At 50.5% G+C, this 16461-nt stretch overlaps 2 protein-coding genes across 2 annotated transcripts in view; one reads left to right on the forward strand and one right to left on the reverse strand.

Moving 5' to 3' along the window:
• The window catches only part of RAB7A (RAB7A, member RAS oncogene family), an 18806-nt gene extending 18101 nt beyond the window's left edge, over positions 1-705 (reverse strand). Inside the window, exon 1 of the mRNA XM_021410006.1 lies at positions 550-705. The gene's annotated coding sequence lies outside the window, so the exon portion shown is untranslated. The remainder of the gene's footprint in view (positions 1-549) is intronic.
• Positions 7983-15372, forward strand: RPN1 (ribophorin I). The gene is made up of 10 exons (XM_021410003.1): positions 7983-8258; positions 8607-8671; positions 10027-10333; positions 10541-10750; positions 11691-11883; positions 12211-12310; positions 12558-12696; positions 12891-13010; positions 13467-13712; positions 14772-15372. The coding sequence occupies exons 1-10, from the start codon at positions 8016-8018 to the stop codon at positions 14952-14954; spliced, it is 1806 nt and encodes a 601-aa protein (XP_021265678.1). The 5' UTR covers positions 7983-8015; the 3' UTR covers positions 14955-15372.

Genomic DNA, 16461 nt, shown 5'->3' on the forward strand with positions numbered 1-16461 from the left:
CCCACACCCCAGCAGCATAGCCACCACCTGACCCCCCACTCGCAGCACTGGGTGCAATCCCAGCCCCCAGCTGCACGCACAGGCAAGGAGCAGCGCACCACGCCACATGCCACACACAATGCGCTCTGGTTCGCAAGGGACCACCTCGGGCCTCTCACAGCAGGGACATCCGCACAGGCCTGAAGAAACACACAGCCCAAGGAAGGCTCTCGTGCCGCCATGCCCGAGGCGCTGGGCGGAGGAGCCCTTCCCTGGGAAGCCCTTGGCTCCATTGTTTCGGGGGAAGCGCCAGGCCCAGCCCCAGGGAGGCGGCAACTCGGCACCACCGCCCGGCATTACCCCGGGGGTGGGCAGCTACCACACCGGCAGCGGGCCGAGCTCAGGTAAGGCACAAAGGCGGCGGCCCCCTAACCCAGCCGGCCCCTGCGGCCCCTCCGACCACAGGGAGGGGCCCGAGCGGCACCCCCCGCCCAGCAGCTGGGCCGGGGCGGAGCCGGCGCCCCCAACCCACACCCCAGCACAGGCCCCACACGACGTCTCCCTACTCACCGTGATACGTGTGGCACAGCGCGCGCCCGAACCTCGCTGTCCCTCCCCCGCTCGTCTCGGTCGGCTTTATCGGGCCCAACCGCCTCCCCGCTTTCACTTCCGCCTCCCCCTGACAACTTCCGGTCACGGGGTCCGCCCGGTGTCACTGACGTCATCACGGCGCCGGGAGCCAGTGGGAGGGGGGCGAGAGGGGGAGGGTAGGGGGCGGTGCGCGCGCGTCACGTGAGCGCGGGCTGTCCGCCGCCATCTTGTGCCAGTGTTACGGGGCGAGGCTGGGCTGGTCGGACGGGTGCTGATCGGTGCTGATCAACAGCGAAATGGCACCACGTAAATCCCTTCGATGCATCAGTGCCACTTGTAAGCAAGCTGGTGAAGGGACTAGGAAACCAGGAGGAGAGACTGAGGGAGTTGGGGTCGTTCGGGTTGGAGAAGAGCAGGCGGGGGGAGGACCTTATTTTCACTACAACTGTCTCCAGAAAGAGGCTGCAGCGAGGCAGGGCTTGGTCTCAGGTGGCGAGTGTTAAGAGACAAAGAAATTGCCTCGAAAGTTGCACCGGGGAAGTTCGGATTGGATATCAGGAAGAATTTATTCACTGAGAAGAGTGGTTAAACATTAGAATGTGCTGCCCAGGGAGGTGGGGGAGTCCCTGTCCCTGGAGGTATTTAAGAGGACATGTGCCTGTGGACATGGCACTAAGGGACATTGCTTAGTGGTGGGATGTGGTAGGCCAGGTTGATGGTTGAACATCATAATCTCAAATATCTGTGCCAATTGAAAGGATGTGATGATTCTGCAGTTCCATGATTCACAGCTGAGCCCCAGGACTGCGGCCTTGGGCACACCAGCAGCTGGTGGGGAGCAGCTCTCCCTGGCCCTGTTTCCTTTAACTGAAGATGCATATGCTGGGCTGTTAGGAGCAGAGGTGAGAGCTGTGCTACAGAGTATTCTACTGCTCTTATTCCTAAAACTTTCAATTTCATTTTTCTTTCTTTTTACACAATACAAAAAGCAATCAGGGACTGTAGGTGAGATTTCCTTCTTCCGTCTCTGTCGCAGAGCGATCCTGGCACCATCTATTACGTGCTTTTGTTACACAGAGGATAACCTCGCACCGAGTTCCTGTGTTACTAGCTTTCTTGGCATGACCAACAGCTGCGTCATGCAATAGCCATTCATGATGAGTTTCTGGTCCACTGTGGGAATGCTGCACTTGCTCAGACTGACGAGGCAAAATCCTGCTGCCTTGAAGAATGTATGAATCCTGGCACTCAGGAGAATTAATGTCTGCAGAGAGGACCTTACAATCTAGCCTGGGTGCTTGTCATTTGGCACAGATGACAGATTGGCTGTGGCTGAAAGTAGAGAGGCAGTGGTAAGAAAGGGGTAAATGGAAGTGCTGAGTGGTGGCTTTTGCGTTTTACCTGGCTGTACAGACAACACACACACTTCCTCACCAGAATAAATGTGAGGCTTGGGAGACACCAGAGCACCGTGCTGTGTACAGCCCAGCACAGCTAATTGCTGTAGCCTGTGGAGAAAATTGTGTTTCTCATCTGACCACTTAGTTGATAATATAATATTAAAACTCAATGAAACCTCATAAAAATGGATCGATTTGAAGCCCAAAGCCAATTGTTCCCAATCGCTAACGTTGCATAGAAGAAAGAAGTTTGCTGCCTTTGAGGAACTTTCACAGAGATAAGCAGATCCATCATATTACAGCAAACAGACATTTACCACTGCAGAAACCTCAACATATTTCAGGCACTCATCCTACTGAACCAGGAAGTAAGAATGTCTCCAGCTTTGATTTGTTCCCTGACATCTAATCTCTATTTACTGGTCTGTCCCATCCAATTAGAGATAATAAAACACCATCTCTTTGCACGTCCTTGGACTGAAAGGGATCCTCCCTTCCTCTTGCCAGTCCATAAAATGCCACAGTGAGCAGAAATAACATGGACACAAAAACACTTGCTGCGTGCTGATTTCAGAGGGGCCTGCAGAGAGGTTCAGGGAGCCAACCTGCACGTTGGCTTAGCAAATGTTTCTCACAGTTTCTAATGCATTCACCCACTTCCCATAGATGTACAGCCACTCTACCTTAGGCTACCTGCAATGTTAAAACCTTGTGGGGGGCTGCTCATTCTTCTAGTACGTACCCAGCATATCTCAGCTCACCAGAGTCCTGCAGTCCCTCCTCCTCGTTGCTTGTCACAGCCCTGGGACCCTTCATTGCCCCTGGGGTTGGGGAAGATAAAGCTCCAGCTGACTGTCCTGTCATCCTTGTGTGAAGCTGTCCTCTCAGGAGCTTTGCAATTTTTTTCTCTTGCTATCTTTGGCTTTCCAGGCCAGCTTCCTCAAATTATCATTATAATGTTCGAACTTGCTAAAATAAAATTTAAAAAAGGAACTAAGCTGTAGCAAACATGCAGTATCTTGTTTTTGTACTCCAAGCTAAACCAGATTCACCCTGCTTCTTCTGGCATTTTGTTCACTAGAAATCTTCTGCTGTTACATGACCACATAAGCGTTTCCACTGGCAAAAGCACAGCTGTAGTCTTTCGCCTGCCCTCTTCTCTAATCCTTGCCTGCAGTACAAATACCACTCTGGTAATCTACTGATGCTTTCTCCTTTGCAGTCCTTAGCTGATTTCTCAATCTTACGGCAGCAACACATGAAAGTAAAATTGTAGCTCTCAACAAGACTAGATCACCAGATACCAACCGCAGGAAGCAACTGCTATCACGTTATCTTATGCCAGATCTCTCTAATCTGTGCTTCTCCTGAGTTGCAGAGGATGCTGCATCCAGCACAAGGGATTACTGGCATCCCTGCTCACTGATGAAATGCAGCTGCTGGAGGCTGAACATCGTAAAAACAAAGCACTGATAAAGGGTCTAAATGCATCCGTTGAAGCCTGAGACTCACAGGGACATCCTCTTAGATCTAGATGCCTATGCTGGCTGTGGCACGGCAAGCAGGGAGAAGCCATCGCCCGCTTCTGTAAAATGTAAAGTGGACAAAGTAAAACGGCCACCACGGAGTTTTGTCACCACTAAAGTGACCTGGAGCCTGGACTGGTTGAAGCCAAAGCCCACAGGAAACTCAAGTGCCACAGGACAAAGGCATGTTTTTGTAGTTCAGACTTCAGGCTAGGGAGCAGAAAGGCACCTACATCCTATTCATGTCAAGAGGCTGTCCCACAAATAGTGACAGTCACTTGAGACCCCTGTGGGACTCTGAGCTGGCCTCCCTGGTACAGAGGTTCTCCAACAACAAGAGCAGCTTCCCACTTCCTACCTGGCGCTAAATACCGGGTAATTAATTTTTACAGCTGCATTGGCAGTCTGCCGGGTAATTTTATATGATTGGTCTCAGTACTCAAATGGAAAAGATGATCCAGGGCTGAAGTAACTTCCCCGAGGCCAAAGTGAGTCAGTAACCTTGTCAGATCTGGGTCCCTCTAAGTAGGGACATTTGAAAATATTGTTTTAAACAGTAGGAATTCTATAAAAATAGAGAGCAATGCACACAGCCAGCACAGAACAACACAGGCCTTTGCAGAACTGACCTCTCTTCAGGAACCAAGCTTTTGTTACAGCAGCACATTCTGCGAGCTGCGACTTACCAGGCTCTGAAGCCATGAGAGTAAAGGTCTGGTGTGCCTCAGACCTCCCAGCTCATGACACGTTGGATTTGAAGCCACAGGGCCAGGCCCAGACAGGCCTGGAACAGCCTGCAGGACCAATGGGTTGTGTCCTGCCGCTCTTCCCTGCACAGACCTGCTGCACGAGCCCTGCAGCCAAGCAGTTTTGTGGCAGAGGTGGCCGTGTCATGCTGTTGTTGTGCCCAGAATGTGTCACACGACAGGAGCCCAGTGCCACGTGAACACTGTGAGTGGGATATTTTATGGTACAGGTGACTTGCAGGCAGCTTCTTCCTTAGCAGTTAGTGCCAAAAAAGTGCCCTGAAGGCATTTGGGAGAGGGAAAGCTCTCCTTGAGTAGGAACCAAACTGTCTCCATGTACTCTCTGGAGGTCCATCCTGGATGTGGAGTGCCAGACACAGTCTGCAGAGGCCCTGGGGTCTCTTCTGGGTCCCTGTCTCAGAAGGACACGGCCACAAACTGCAGCACAATGCCTTTCTCACAATCCAGCCACCTCCCTGCAAGCACAGGGTGCTGCATATTAGCTTCAGGTCCATCTGCTTCAGTTCTTTCACATCACAGATTTTTGCAATCCTCTCTTATCTGCTCTAAAAGGAGAAGTAAGTTCTGTATCAATAGCAACCGTATAATTTTGTGTGCATGTTTTTGAAGAGTGTTGCAAAGATACTCAGCCTTGAAGGACAAGGGTGTGTGGGCAGTGAGGTTTACTTTGCTTTATCTTGGACGACACTTTTCAATGCTTGGTGCCCCAGCAGCTGCAATTTCAATCCCAGGGAGTTATGACTCATTGTTTGCAGATCCTTGAGCCACCAAACTGAAGGTATGTCCGGCAAAACACAGTCGCCTAAAACTGAAATGGTTATGGATGAGTGTCAAAGCTTCAGTAATGGTCCCAGCGCTCAGAACTGGCTCCATGTCCCTGCTTGAATTTCTGGCAAACAGAAAACACACTCCACGCAAATAATGGGCTTCCAAGGTAAATACACCAGCAAGTGCTTTCCTTTCTGAGAAAAGCTGAGGAGCTCCACGCAAAGACGGGAGCTCGGTTATTGCACTGAGAAACAGAGCAAGCAATCCGGGGATGATGCCTCACCATGCCCTGCTGACACCAAGCACAGGATCACGGCCCTGGGGCTGCACTAGATCTGAGGTGGCTCCTAGTACGCACGTTTGCAGGGCCTTACAGGAGCAGAAAGAAAAACGCAGTGCAGCGAATCACAGAGGCCCGAAATCATACAGCTGAGCTACTGCACGGGGCTCCCTGCGGCAGCGGCGTAGCACGCGCTATTCGCCAAGGGGCGGGGCTACGCTACCGCACCGCCCACTCGGCGCTCCTCGGCTTGAAGGACGCTTGGGCGCCCCCTGGCGGCGGGCCGCGCACACAAAGAGGTGGCTGGGGGCGAGCACTGCGGAGCTGGGGCACGGTGAGGGACGTAGCCACGGAGCATGGCAGGGCAGGCTGAGGGACGCTAGCCACAGAGCTTGGCAGGACAGCAGCCTCCCTGCGCTGCTGGCTCTCTGGGAAAGGCAGCATTTAACATTTCAAGCCAAGATTTGCACTCTGTCCTCTTTAGGCCTCCTCAGGCTTTACAGGACCCAATCTGCCAAAGGCATTTTCAAGCAGGGGTGTGATGCGAAGGGCCAGATTACACGTTAAGAGTGGTTTGAAGGTTGTGTGTTACTGGACCCTGCCAGCTGACCTTGCCAGCACATCAGTGGCAGCCGTGATCACACCCTGATTTTCTCATATAATTAAACTTGCTCAGTTCCTCTCTCCAAAGCGTGGTCTGATCCTGTAACAAAACCCAGACCCACCCAAACTGAAGCGGTGTCTTCAAGTGGGCAATGTCCCCTTCTCTGCTCAAGCTCCACATTTCACCTGCATGTGTAGTAGATTTCTTCTATGAGCAGACCACCAGTGCTCATCTGTAGCCATTTCAGTTACATTTCTAGTAAGCTTTAAACAAGCCAAACAAAAATTCCCTAGTTTTTGTACAGGTGAAGCACCCTTTAGCACCGTCTCTGTGAAAGCAGGACACGTTTTCAGGGCAGATGAACACAGTGCAGCAGTTGAGCCCCAAACAGCCCCCTCCAGACCCACCATTCCTGAGCCCAAACCAGGAATCAGCATGTTTTCCTTGGCAAAGGCTCCGCGTGAGTTGCTGACTAACTGAGAAATGAGGTTGTAAAAATAACAAAACTGGAATTTTACTTTTTTTTTCCCCAGCTGTTTTTCAAGGGCCTTAGCAAGGCTAAGTAAACTCAGCTGTCAGTCAACCAGATCCTACCTACAGCCTCAGGGCTGGGACTGCAAAACCTCAGTGGTCTGGGGCTAACAAAGGGGGAGGAATGTCCTCTGAATCCCCCTGGCAGACCACTTTTGCCCCTCAGTCCCAGCAGGCGGCTGGGCTGGCAGCAGCTCCATCCCCTCCCAGTGCTCACTGTCCCTGAGGGTGACACGCTATCCCTGCAGCACATCCTTTGCAGATGGCAGAGGGGCTGAACCACCCAGCTGAGGCATGGGGACAGGCTCCAGACAGGGGATGCTGGCCCTGCAGCGTGAAACAATTAGTGTGCAGCATCTGGCCAGGGCCCCGCAGCACTTCTCATATTTAAACCCAGCCTCTCCCTTCCTGCTTGAGCAGATGTAACCAGAAAACCTGGCCAGGGTTTCTCTGGTGCCTTCTGAGAGCATTAACTGAGCAAAAGTAGCTGTAGCCTGGCACGTCATGCCACATCCACACCATGTGCAGGACAGCAGTGAGAGGGGCCTGCAAGCAAAACCTGTCCTGCAAGCAAGAATCCTAAAAGCAGTCACTTTTCAGCCTAAGGATAAATTTAGACGATGTGGTAGAGCTGGGAGCAGATGCTGCACAGACTCAGAATGACTCAATTATCACAGCTAGGAATGGATCTGAGCATGGGGTGAGCATATCACAGCCTGACTCAGAGCTCTCTAGGGTCTGGGACGGGTCAGGTTTTGAAATGTCACGTTTGCCAGCGAGCTCAGAGTCAGGATCTGGACCAAATCCAACCTTCGGCCCTGGATGTAACAACTGAAGCCCAGTTATCTTCAGACACAATGGAATGTGCATTATTTCTTTCCCTCCATTTGCCAGGAGAAATCTCCCTGAGGGAGGGAGGGGAAATAAAAGCAGTCTGGAGTTCATTTACTCCCTGTGACACAGAGGCCGGGGTTGGAGGAAGGGCAGGGACAGCTGCTCCTGCAGAGGACATTTCCACACAAAACCCACACAGACACCCAGAGGGAACCCCAAAATGCAGCAGTGCTGTGCAGCCCTGCATCAGAGCCAGCAGTGTGCTTCAGAGGTGATGCGGTTCAGAATGTAACACAGTAGGAAACATCCCACTTTGTTTCATCACTGCCAAGGGGCTGTGTGACTCCAGCTCCAAATTCATGTAGGAAATCCGCTTCCAACCTGACCCTTGGCAACCTCAGCCCAATTCACAGCATTATCTCTGTAAATATATTAAAGCAAGGTCAAGGCTTGGATCACCTTATGAAAACACGCACAGCCCGTTGTCCCGCAGGGCTCACAGCCACAGCAGTCATAGCAGACAACACCACCCTCTGCTTTTCTCTGCGACATGGCTAGCACAAAGCACCACACCTCCAGCCCCGCCTCTCTACTCAGGCACTCGCACGGCCACCTCCCCCGCCGGGGGCCTCAAGCGCTGCTGGGCGCCGCCATCGCGCGTCTCCTTCCCCTCTGGGCGCCGCCATCTTGTGCCCTCCCCGTACAGAGCGGGCGCCGCCATCTTGTGCCCTCCCCATGCACGCGTCGGCCATGGCGGGGCTGCTGTGCCGCCTGCTCCTCTGCCTGGCGGCCGCGGGGGCCGCCACCGCCGACCTGCAGCTGGAGGAGGCGCGGCGCACCGTGGACCTGAGCACGCACCTGGCCAAGGTGTCGGCCGAGCTCAGCCTGGCCAACGCGCCGGGCGGCCCCGCCGCCACCTCCTTCCTGCTGGCTTTGGAGCCGGGCCTGGAGCCGCGCCTGGCCTACCTGGGCGTGCAGGTGAGTGCGGGCAGCGGTGGGGAGCCCCGCAACTCGGGAGGGCCGCGGCACGGCCCGGGGCCGCAGAGCCACGTCGGCACAGCGCCGCGCCCCGGGGCCGCGCCGGCGGGACACGTCGGCAGCGGGCGGACGGCTGCTGCAATCGGGCGGAACAAAAGGCCGGAGGGCTGAGGTTCTGACCCTAGGCAGTGGTACGGCAGCCGTGAGGGTGGTGGTTGCCTTTCTGTCAGCTTGCACGTTCTGGGGGAGCATCCCCTTAGGAGCCATGTAAGAACCGTATGAGGTTTGCCCTGGCTGCGGTAACTCTAACTGAAAGAGCAGCACATTGATTTGTGTGTTCTGGAACAGGTGAAGGGTGAGGAAGAGGAGGAGAACATCTTGGAAGTGAAAGAGACGAAAGTGAAGGGAAAGAGGTGAGTGTCACCCTCTGAGGACGGTACCTGGAGTTTCACATCTGGGCTGCACTGTCGTCCTCAGGGTGAGACAGAAGTGCTCCACAGCTCTGTGCACACGGAGAGCCCTGCGGTCTTGTTCCTGAGAAGATGCGCTCTGTGCTAACTGCAGGGCTGGGGAACACAAGCAGCCAGGCCCAGTTCCTGCTGCCCAAAGGTCCTGTAAGAATCACAGAATCGTTAACGTTGGAAAAGACCATTAAGATCATCCATTCCAACCGTCAGCCCATCAGCACCATGCCCGCTCAATCACGTCCATAAGTAACATTCTGTTCCTTCATCAAGGAACATCAGGCAGGAAGAATTACAGCTGCAGTAATGCCTTCTGGGGCCTCAAATGATTGGCGGCGGTGATAACAAGTTACAACTGCTCTTTGACTGCGTCCCCAAGCACTGCTCTTAGTCTGTGTAGAAAGTAACACAGTTGGTGGGGTACTGCAGCCCAGCACGGGCCTGGTCCCTGGGGGACAGAGGACACTGTCTTGCTCCTTGGGCTCTGCTCTGCCAACCTTGGGATGCTGTACATCGGTTGTAAGGCAGGGCAGGCACATGATTTCTAAGCCATGCTGAGAAATAAAGGGTCTTTTGAAAAGTGGGTTGAAAGTACAGTGCTGCTGAATGTTAAGCGGATGGTAGCTGTGCAGTTATATTGTTCGGGTGGATCAGGGTTCCTGATAGCTGGAAGCCTCACATTATCCTGCTCGTGGGACAGCAGGCATGGCGTGAAGTCTGCACGCTGCTCACATCATCTCAGTCCATCTTGTACATACTTGCAGTTCGGCGAAACCTCAATCCATTCTGTAGTACCCCACACAAAGTGTGCTCATCTTCTAATTGCACCTTAGTTTCAGCTCCTGTGGGCAAAAGCTGAAAATAAGCAGATTTAGTGGGAACACATTCAGAAGACGTATAAACATCTCAAGCACATTTGCATATGCTTCTGATTCATATCGTTCTTGTCACCTGGAGAAGAATGGGAAAATGCCACTGAAGCATGCATTACAAATGCAGAACTAGAAACAGGAGGATGGCACCATTCCACTCCCAAAATGATACCTGGATATCTGCAAAAGAGGCTATAATTGTCCTGAACACAGTTCACCCCGTGTTTCTTCTCGTCCTGCCCTCCCAGTGTGGAATAAGCTCACCCTCTTGGATGAGGCCTCTGAGGAGCAAATACAACATCATCCCCAGTCGCACACCATATATACAATACAGAATCTCAGGCATTTCCACGCCCAGGGGATCTCACAGGGGGTTGGATCTGATTGTTCTCTTGGGGAGCGCTCACATGATTTACCTCTTCTTCCTTTCAGTGGAAAGTTCTTCTCTGTGAAGCTGCCATCTCCTTTGGCACCTGGGGCCAAGGTCCGTGTCTCTGTCGAAATGGTTTTGACGCATGTCCTGCAGCCCTACCCCACTCACATTACCCAGAGCGAGAAGCAGTTTGTGGTCTTTGAAGGAAATCACTATTTCTACTCACCATACTTCACCAAGACCCAAACAACTCGTGTCAAACTGGCCTCAAGGAACGTGGAGAGTTACACCAAGCTGGGGAACCCTTCCCGCACAGAAGACATGATTGAATATGGCCCCTTTAAGGACATCCCTCCATACAGCCAGGTAGATGTCTGCACAGAGAGATTGTGACCATGATACCTGGTATCCTATGTGGATTGGGCTGGGGTGGCTCAAGTCTTCCCATGCAGAAACAAATTCACCTCTGTAGACTTTGTTGAGGAAGTTTCTCTTGGGGACATAGAGACCCATAACTGGGAGGGGAGGTTGCTTCTCACTTGGGGTTAATCACTTGCTTTCTCTCCCTGCTAGGACACTCTGAAGGTGCACTATGAAAACAACAGTCCATTCCTGACCATCACCAGTATGACCCGAGTCATTGAGGTGTCCCACTGGGGAAACATTGCAGTTGAAGAGACGGTTGATTTAAAGCACACGGGAGCAGTGCTGAAAGGGCCCTTCTCCAGATACGACTACCAGAGACAGCCAGACAGTGGAATCTCTTCTGTCAAGTCTTTTAAGGTTGGCATTTTGCATCGCCTGTTTATATCATGGCTGCTTCCTCATAGCCCTAGATTTAAAAAAAAAAAAAAATCTAGTTCCAGGTAATAAGGGATTATTAAAGCTCTGATCTGCTTTCAGAGAAGGATCATTCTAAAAAGCCAGAAGTGGCTTTTAGAGATGGAAATTGGAGGTTATATGCCTTATTACATCTGATGGCCAAAGAAACTGTGTATACCAGGCATGCAGTGCGTCTCTGGACTCTTAAGCCTCCAGTCTCAAGAACTGTCTTAAACCCCTTAGTCAAGTCCATTAACAGTTCTAGTTTCCTGTTTCTGCTGTACAAGAGCCTTTCATTCTTTCCCCATCCTCCTGTTTTCAGAGTTGCCTTTTCTATCATAGCATGTTGAGCAGTAATTGGAAACTCACCCATCCATTTCTTGCTCATAAAACACTTAACAAAAGTTAAAGCTGTGGCTCTGCTAGCCAGATATGAAAAAGTATTTTATGTCTTCATCTGAACCAAAACCTTCCTCACTGCTTGAGGCCTCCAGGATTGATTGATGTAATTCTCCAAGGTGATGCAGCCAAACAGAAATTTCATTTTGCTGTGCATAAACCAGCAAGCTCAGTGAGCTAGGAGCAGTGAGCTAGAGTGAAAAGAGAATTGCTGTTCTGGTAGGTGCGATGAAATCCCTTGCTGTCTGGAATATTTGTAACCGGGCTGGAGAAAGCCCTGATTTTCTACATTCACTTCTAGGCCAGGTAAATTGAGTACTGGCAGTCACTTCAATGACTGATGGCTTGGAATACCACGATTTTACCCTCTCAGTGCTGAACGGCCATTTTGTTGTCTCACATGGGAGCTCTGTTTTTTGATGTTTAACAGCTCTTGCTGGTTTTGCCAATTCCACTGGAACTAACTGTTAGTTGAGGAACTGCCTATCTTCTCTTCACACAGACCATTCTCCCAGCTGCTGCTCAGGATGTCTATTACAGAGATGAAATCGGAAACATCTCCACCAGCCACCTGCTTGTCCTGGATGACTCTGTTGAGATGGAGATCCGTCCCCGCTTCCCACTTTTTGGGGGATGGAAAACCCATTACATCATTGGCTATAACCTGCCAAGCTACGAATACCTCTACAATCTTGGTGGGTGCTACAGGGGAAGGGAATAAGAAACCTTTTCCTCTGCATTTAAAGGTGGTTGCTGTACAGTAAAGAATTCAAAGCGATGGTATGCTGTACCTTAGCAATTGTTGCTAGGAGTTCTTTCTAGAATATGCAAATCCATCTCTCTTTTCTGTGCTTCCTACAGGTTTTTGTAGACATCTGGTTAAAATATACTTGAGTGAGCTAGTGCCCCCTGCTGCATGACGCATCTGTCTGAATTCTGCTTTTGCTTCTATTGGGAGCTGAGCTTCAGGCTTGCTCCTTGTTCTTTGAAGCGTAACCACTCTGTGGTCTGCACTCTCCTAGGTGATCAGTATGCCCTGAAAATGAGGTTTGTGGACCATGTGTTTGACGAGCAAGTTACAGATTCTCTGACTGTCAAGATTGTCCTGCCAGAAGGTGCCAAGTAAGTGCCTTTACTCCTGGTTTGTTGCTGTAGAAGTTGCTGTGATGGTAGCAGTTCTTGTGGCTGCTCTGATGGCCCAAAGACAGTGAAACAGCACAATGACTATACGTGTAGAGACCTTGGAGCGCAGCTGTGCTTCCTTTTAGAGCACTGTTTAAATTGCATAATTGGCCATGTGCTAGAGGCCACAGTTGGCTGGCCAAGTCCTAGCATAAACTCATACAGGACTGTCTGGCTTTATCCACAGGAATATCCACGTGGACAGCCCCTATGAGATCAATCGTGCTTCAGATGAGCTTCACTACACATACCTGGACACTTTCGGACGTCCAGTGATTGTGGCACACAAGAGCAACCTGGTGGAGCAGCACATCCAAGACATAGTGGTGAGCATGGCCTCTCTGTGTGGTTTGCCTGACCGGTTGGGCCTCCTCTGTATTCATCACGATGGTCAAAACATTCATGTTTGGTTTCAGAAATGAATACCTCCTTAACTGCACAGCTAGTGCTGCTGCTGCCTGAGGAGTTCTGTCCTGTGGTAACATGGGTCACTGTTCAGTGTTTCAAACTTCTCTCGTAGGTTCATTACACCTTCAATAAAATATTGATGCTGCAGGAACCTCTGTTGGTGGTTGGAGCCTTTTACATCTTGTTCTTCACTGTGATCATCTATGTGAGGCTGGATTTCTCCATCACTAAGGTACTGTATGAAGAGCCGTTTCCAAATGTTAATGGTTTACTCAAGCAGTGATCAGAGATTTTTCATGCCAGTAATTCTCCCTGACTGTTCCCACTTGATGTTTAAGAGGATCCCTGTTATTATACTCCTGCAGGGTTTGGTGTGCAATGGCTAATCTGAGTTTTGCCTCCTGGATTAAAAAAAAAAAAAAAAAAGAATTTGTCTCTGATAAAGAGGGACACCTGCAAACCTTTCTGTGATGTTTTTACTTGCTTTTTTTCAAGCTCTTTGTTGGTCTGTGCTGAATTTCTGAGAGGTGCTTGTCCTAGTCAGTACTTGTACCATTTCCTAGTTGCTTTCAGTTGACCTAATTGACAAGAGCGCCGTTTCTGTAACAGTCTTGTGGCAGATAGCAAGCATGGCTTGATGCAGATCAAAGATAGGACTGCTTTGATCTTCTCTTGTGTCTTCCTCCAGGATCCAGCTGCTGAAGCTAGGATGAAGGTTGCCTGCATCACAGAGCAAGTGCTTACTCTGGTAAACAAGAGACTTGGGCTGTACCGTCATTTTGATGAAGCAGTGAATAAATACAAACAATCACGGGACATCTCCACCTTAAACAGCGGCAAGAAGTCTTTGGAGACAGAACACAAGGCCCTGACAAATGAAATAGCTGCTCTGCAGTCTAAACTGAAGACAGAGGGCTCTGACTTATGTGATAAAGTAAGAAATGTTAATTTTCTGAAGCTCTCCTGCTTTTGGCTCTGGCAGATATTCGAGCTGACTTTTAATATGGTGTTTAGTTTCTGTAGCTTATATCTTTCCCTCCCCCCTGCAAAAACTAGCTTGATCCCTGCCAGAGGGGTTGAAGATAGTTTTTTTTTTCTTTTTTTTTTTTTTTCTTTTTCCACTCTCAGTAATCTTGGTTGTGCAGCCATGTTGCTAAACAGTTGCTTGTGCTGTTTCTTAAACAGCCCCTAAATCCTGCTCTATGGGTATTGGTTTTGTAACACAGTCCTGATGCTCATTTTGCTCATTACATTGACAACTGGCAAAAATGGAAACTACCAAAGCATCATCAGTTCCGACTCTACTACTGACACCGGCCAAGCTAATATCGTCTCCCTAATCTGATATTTTCTTCTATGTAGAAATTTGATGCTGACAGATTTTTCATGACATGGTGCTTCTCAGGGGGTATTGTGCTTTATCACGTTGAAAGCTGCAGAACAGAGAGCACACCTCACTGTCTTTTCCTCCATCTGCTGTATTTCAGCACTTACCTGGAACAGCCACCTAACCCCAAGCAGAGGATGTTTTAATCACTAAGGTCCATTCAACCAGCAGACACTTTTCTTAATCTGTTATTACCTGAAGGGGTAGCTCTGTCATTATAGAGCTGCTTCTCACACACCATTGACATTAACTGCAGGGGCGCATCTTCCAGCTGTCATAGTTGTGATATAGCTTAAAGCCTTTAAAATCCATCATTAAGCACTCTTTAACAGTCATTGCATCTGTCTCCTGCCAGTATGGCTCCTGGGTCCTTAGAGCCCTTTGCTTAATTATCCATTCCCAAGATGTTCCTCATAATGTGTTGGCAGGAAGAGGCAGCAGCTCAGGAGGCAATATGCAGGGATTTGAGAGATTTCCGTTTAGCACAGACTTCATCTTTTGCTGTACCTCAGTCACCTCTTCTATTCCAGCTTCACTATAGGGATGTGGAGGGGTTTTGTTTTGTTTGTCTTCTCTAATATTCCTTTTGTTTCTTACTCCTGTAAGGTAAGTGAGATTCAGAAGCTGGATGGCCAAGTCAAGGAGCTTGTTCTGAAGTCCTCGGTGGAAGCTGAGCGGCTTGTAGCTGGCAAGCTCAAGAAGGATACCTACATTGAGAATGAGAAGATGCATTCCAACAAGCGCCAGGATCTGGTCACCAAAATTGACAACATCCTCGATGCACTGTAACACTCCAGCATAGCAGTCGGGTGAAGGGGAGAGGTGTGAAAGGAGATGAGAAGCCTGGGAGTGGATACACTTTGAGCCAAAACTCCTTCCCAGAAAAATTAAGGAAAAAAGTTGATGTGAAAAATATCTGCAAGTATGTTTTATTTTTAGATTGTTCAGTCGAGCCTGTCTGCTCAGCAACATCTGCTGTGCAAGGGACCACAATATCATGCTGTTTGGCTGGTAACAGGGTTTCTTTCCTAGAAGTGAGACTCAACCTGATGACAGAAGTCTCCTGTTTTCGGTTTTCCCTGTAGAGATGTGCCCTGACCAAGCTGACACAGCCAGTCAGGCTGAGCACAGACATGCTCATGGCAAATCCAAATGTTGTGTCTCCAGAAAGAATAAAAGAACCCTTTGTTCTACTTTGAGATAAAACTGCCACTGCCTCGCCTTTCCATGGTGGGCCAATGAGGGGAGGGTGAGGTGCTGTGTAGAGGTTCTGGGTGTCCCCATCCCTGCCTGTAGACCAGGAACATGCAGAGCCCCGCCACCCTGCACAGCCCTGACCTAAGCAGGAGAGCCAAGCCCTCCTTCCCTAAGAATATGTGTGCTCTTACACCCTCACAGGGAACAAGAGCACCCAACACACACCTTCTCTGCAGCTGGGCGCACCCCAGCCCTTCCAGACAGGTCCACACTCCATGATGAAGTGCAGTCCTCTGCTAAACCAACACAACTTTTCCTCTCCCTGGACTTTTTTCTTCCCTGCTGGGAAGGCACACGTTTTTAGCAGGCCTCAGAAACATCAATAAACTCCAGTCTCAGATCTTGCTCAGGGCCCCTGGGCTGGTGGCCTGAGGAGGTGTTCGGTGCCAGGAACTGGCTTTCAAGGTGCCAGTTAGTGCATCCTTGTTTCACTTTTTAAAAAGCACTGGGCATGGGAGGGAGAAGGAGGGCCCCGTGGCTTCACCCTGCCTATGGTAACTGTGCCTGGCCCCACCTGGAGCCTGACCTCCGCGCCAGGAGCTTTTCCAGGCTGCAGAGTCCCAGGCAAACAGGACCAGAGCACAAGGAGTCAGCTCAGCTTGGGGCGCCTCAGACTGCCTGACAAACAACTAAATGCCCAGTAAATCATCATCAACCCATAATGCCAAAATATACAGGGCATAGGGAGGTACAAGGGACACTTGAAGCCAGACAGGGGGCTGCCTGCTGCACCTGAGGTGTTGTAATCAGATCCAGGGTGTGGAGAAGAGCGATCAGACTGCTGATCCGAGAGGTATTTTTAATTTCCTATTTCCCCCTTGAAGGGGTAAGGCAGTACCACTCTTCCTGCACTGACCCCTCCCAGCAGCCTGGTCCCTGGTGGGTGTAGGCAGCGTCTGTCACACCCACCACATCAAAAGTCTGTGGGGCACATAGTGTCACTGTGTCTGTCCCTCCCTCTCCCAGGGGCTCTGCTTGATCAGTGTTATGGCTCAGCCCTTGTGCCTGCTGGGCAGCTTCAGATCCTGCTTGTTAAAGG

The sequence above is a fragment of the Numida meleagris genome, chromosome 11 (genome assembly GCF_002078875.1).
Source record: "Numida meleagris isolate 19003 breed g44 Domestic line chromosome 11, NumMel1.0, whole genome shotgun sequence".
Taxonomy (NCBI): domain Eukaryota; kingdom Metazoa; phylum Chordata; class Aves; order Galliformes; family Numididae; genus Numida; species Numida meleagris.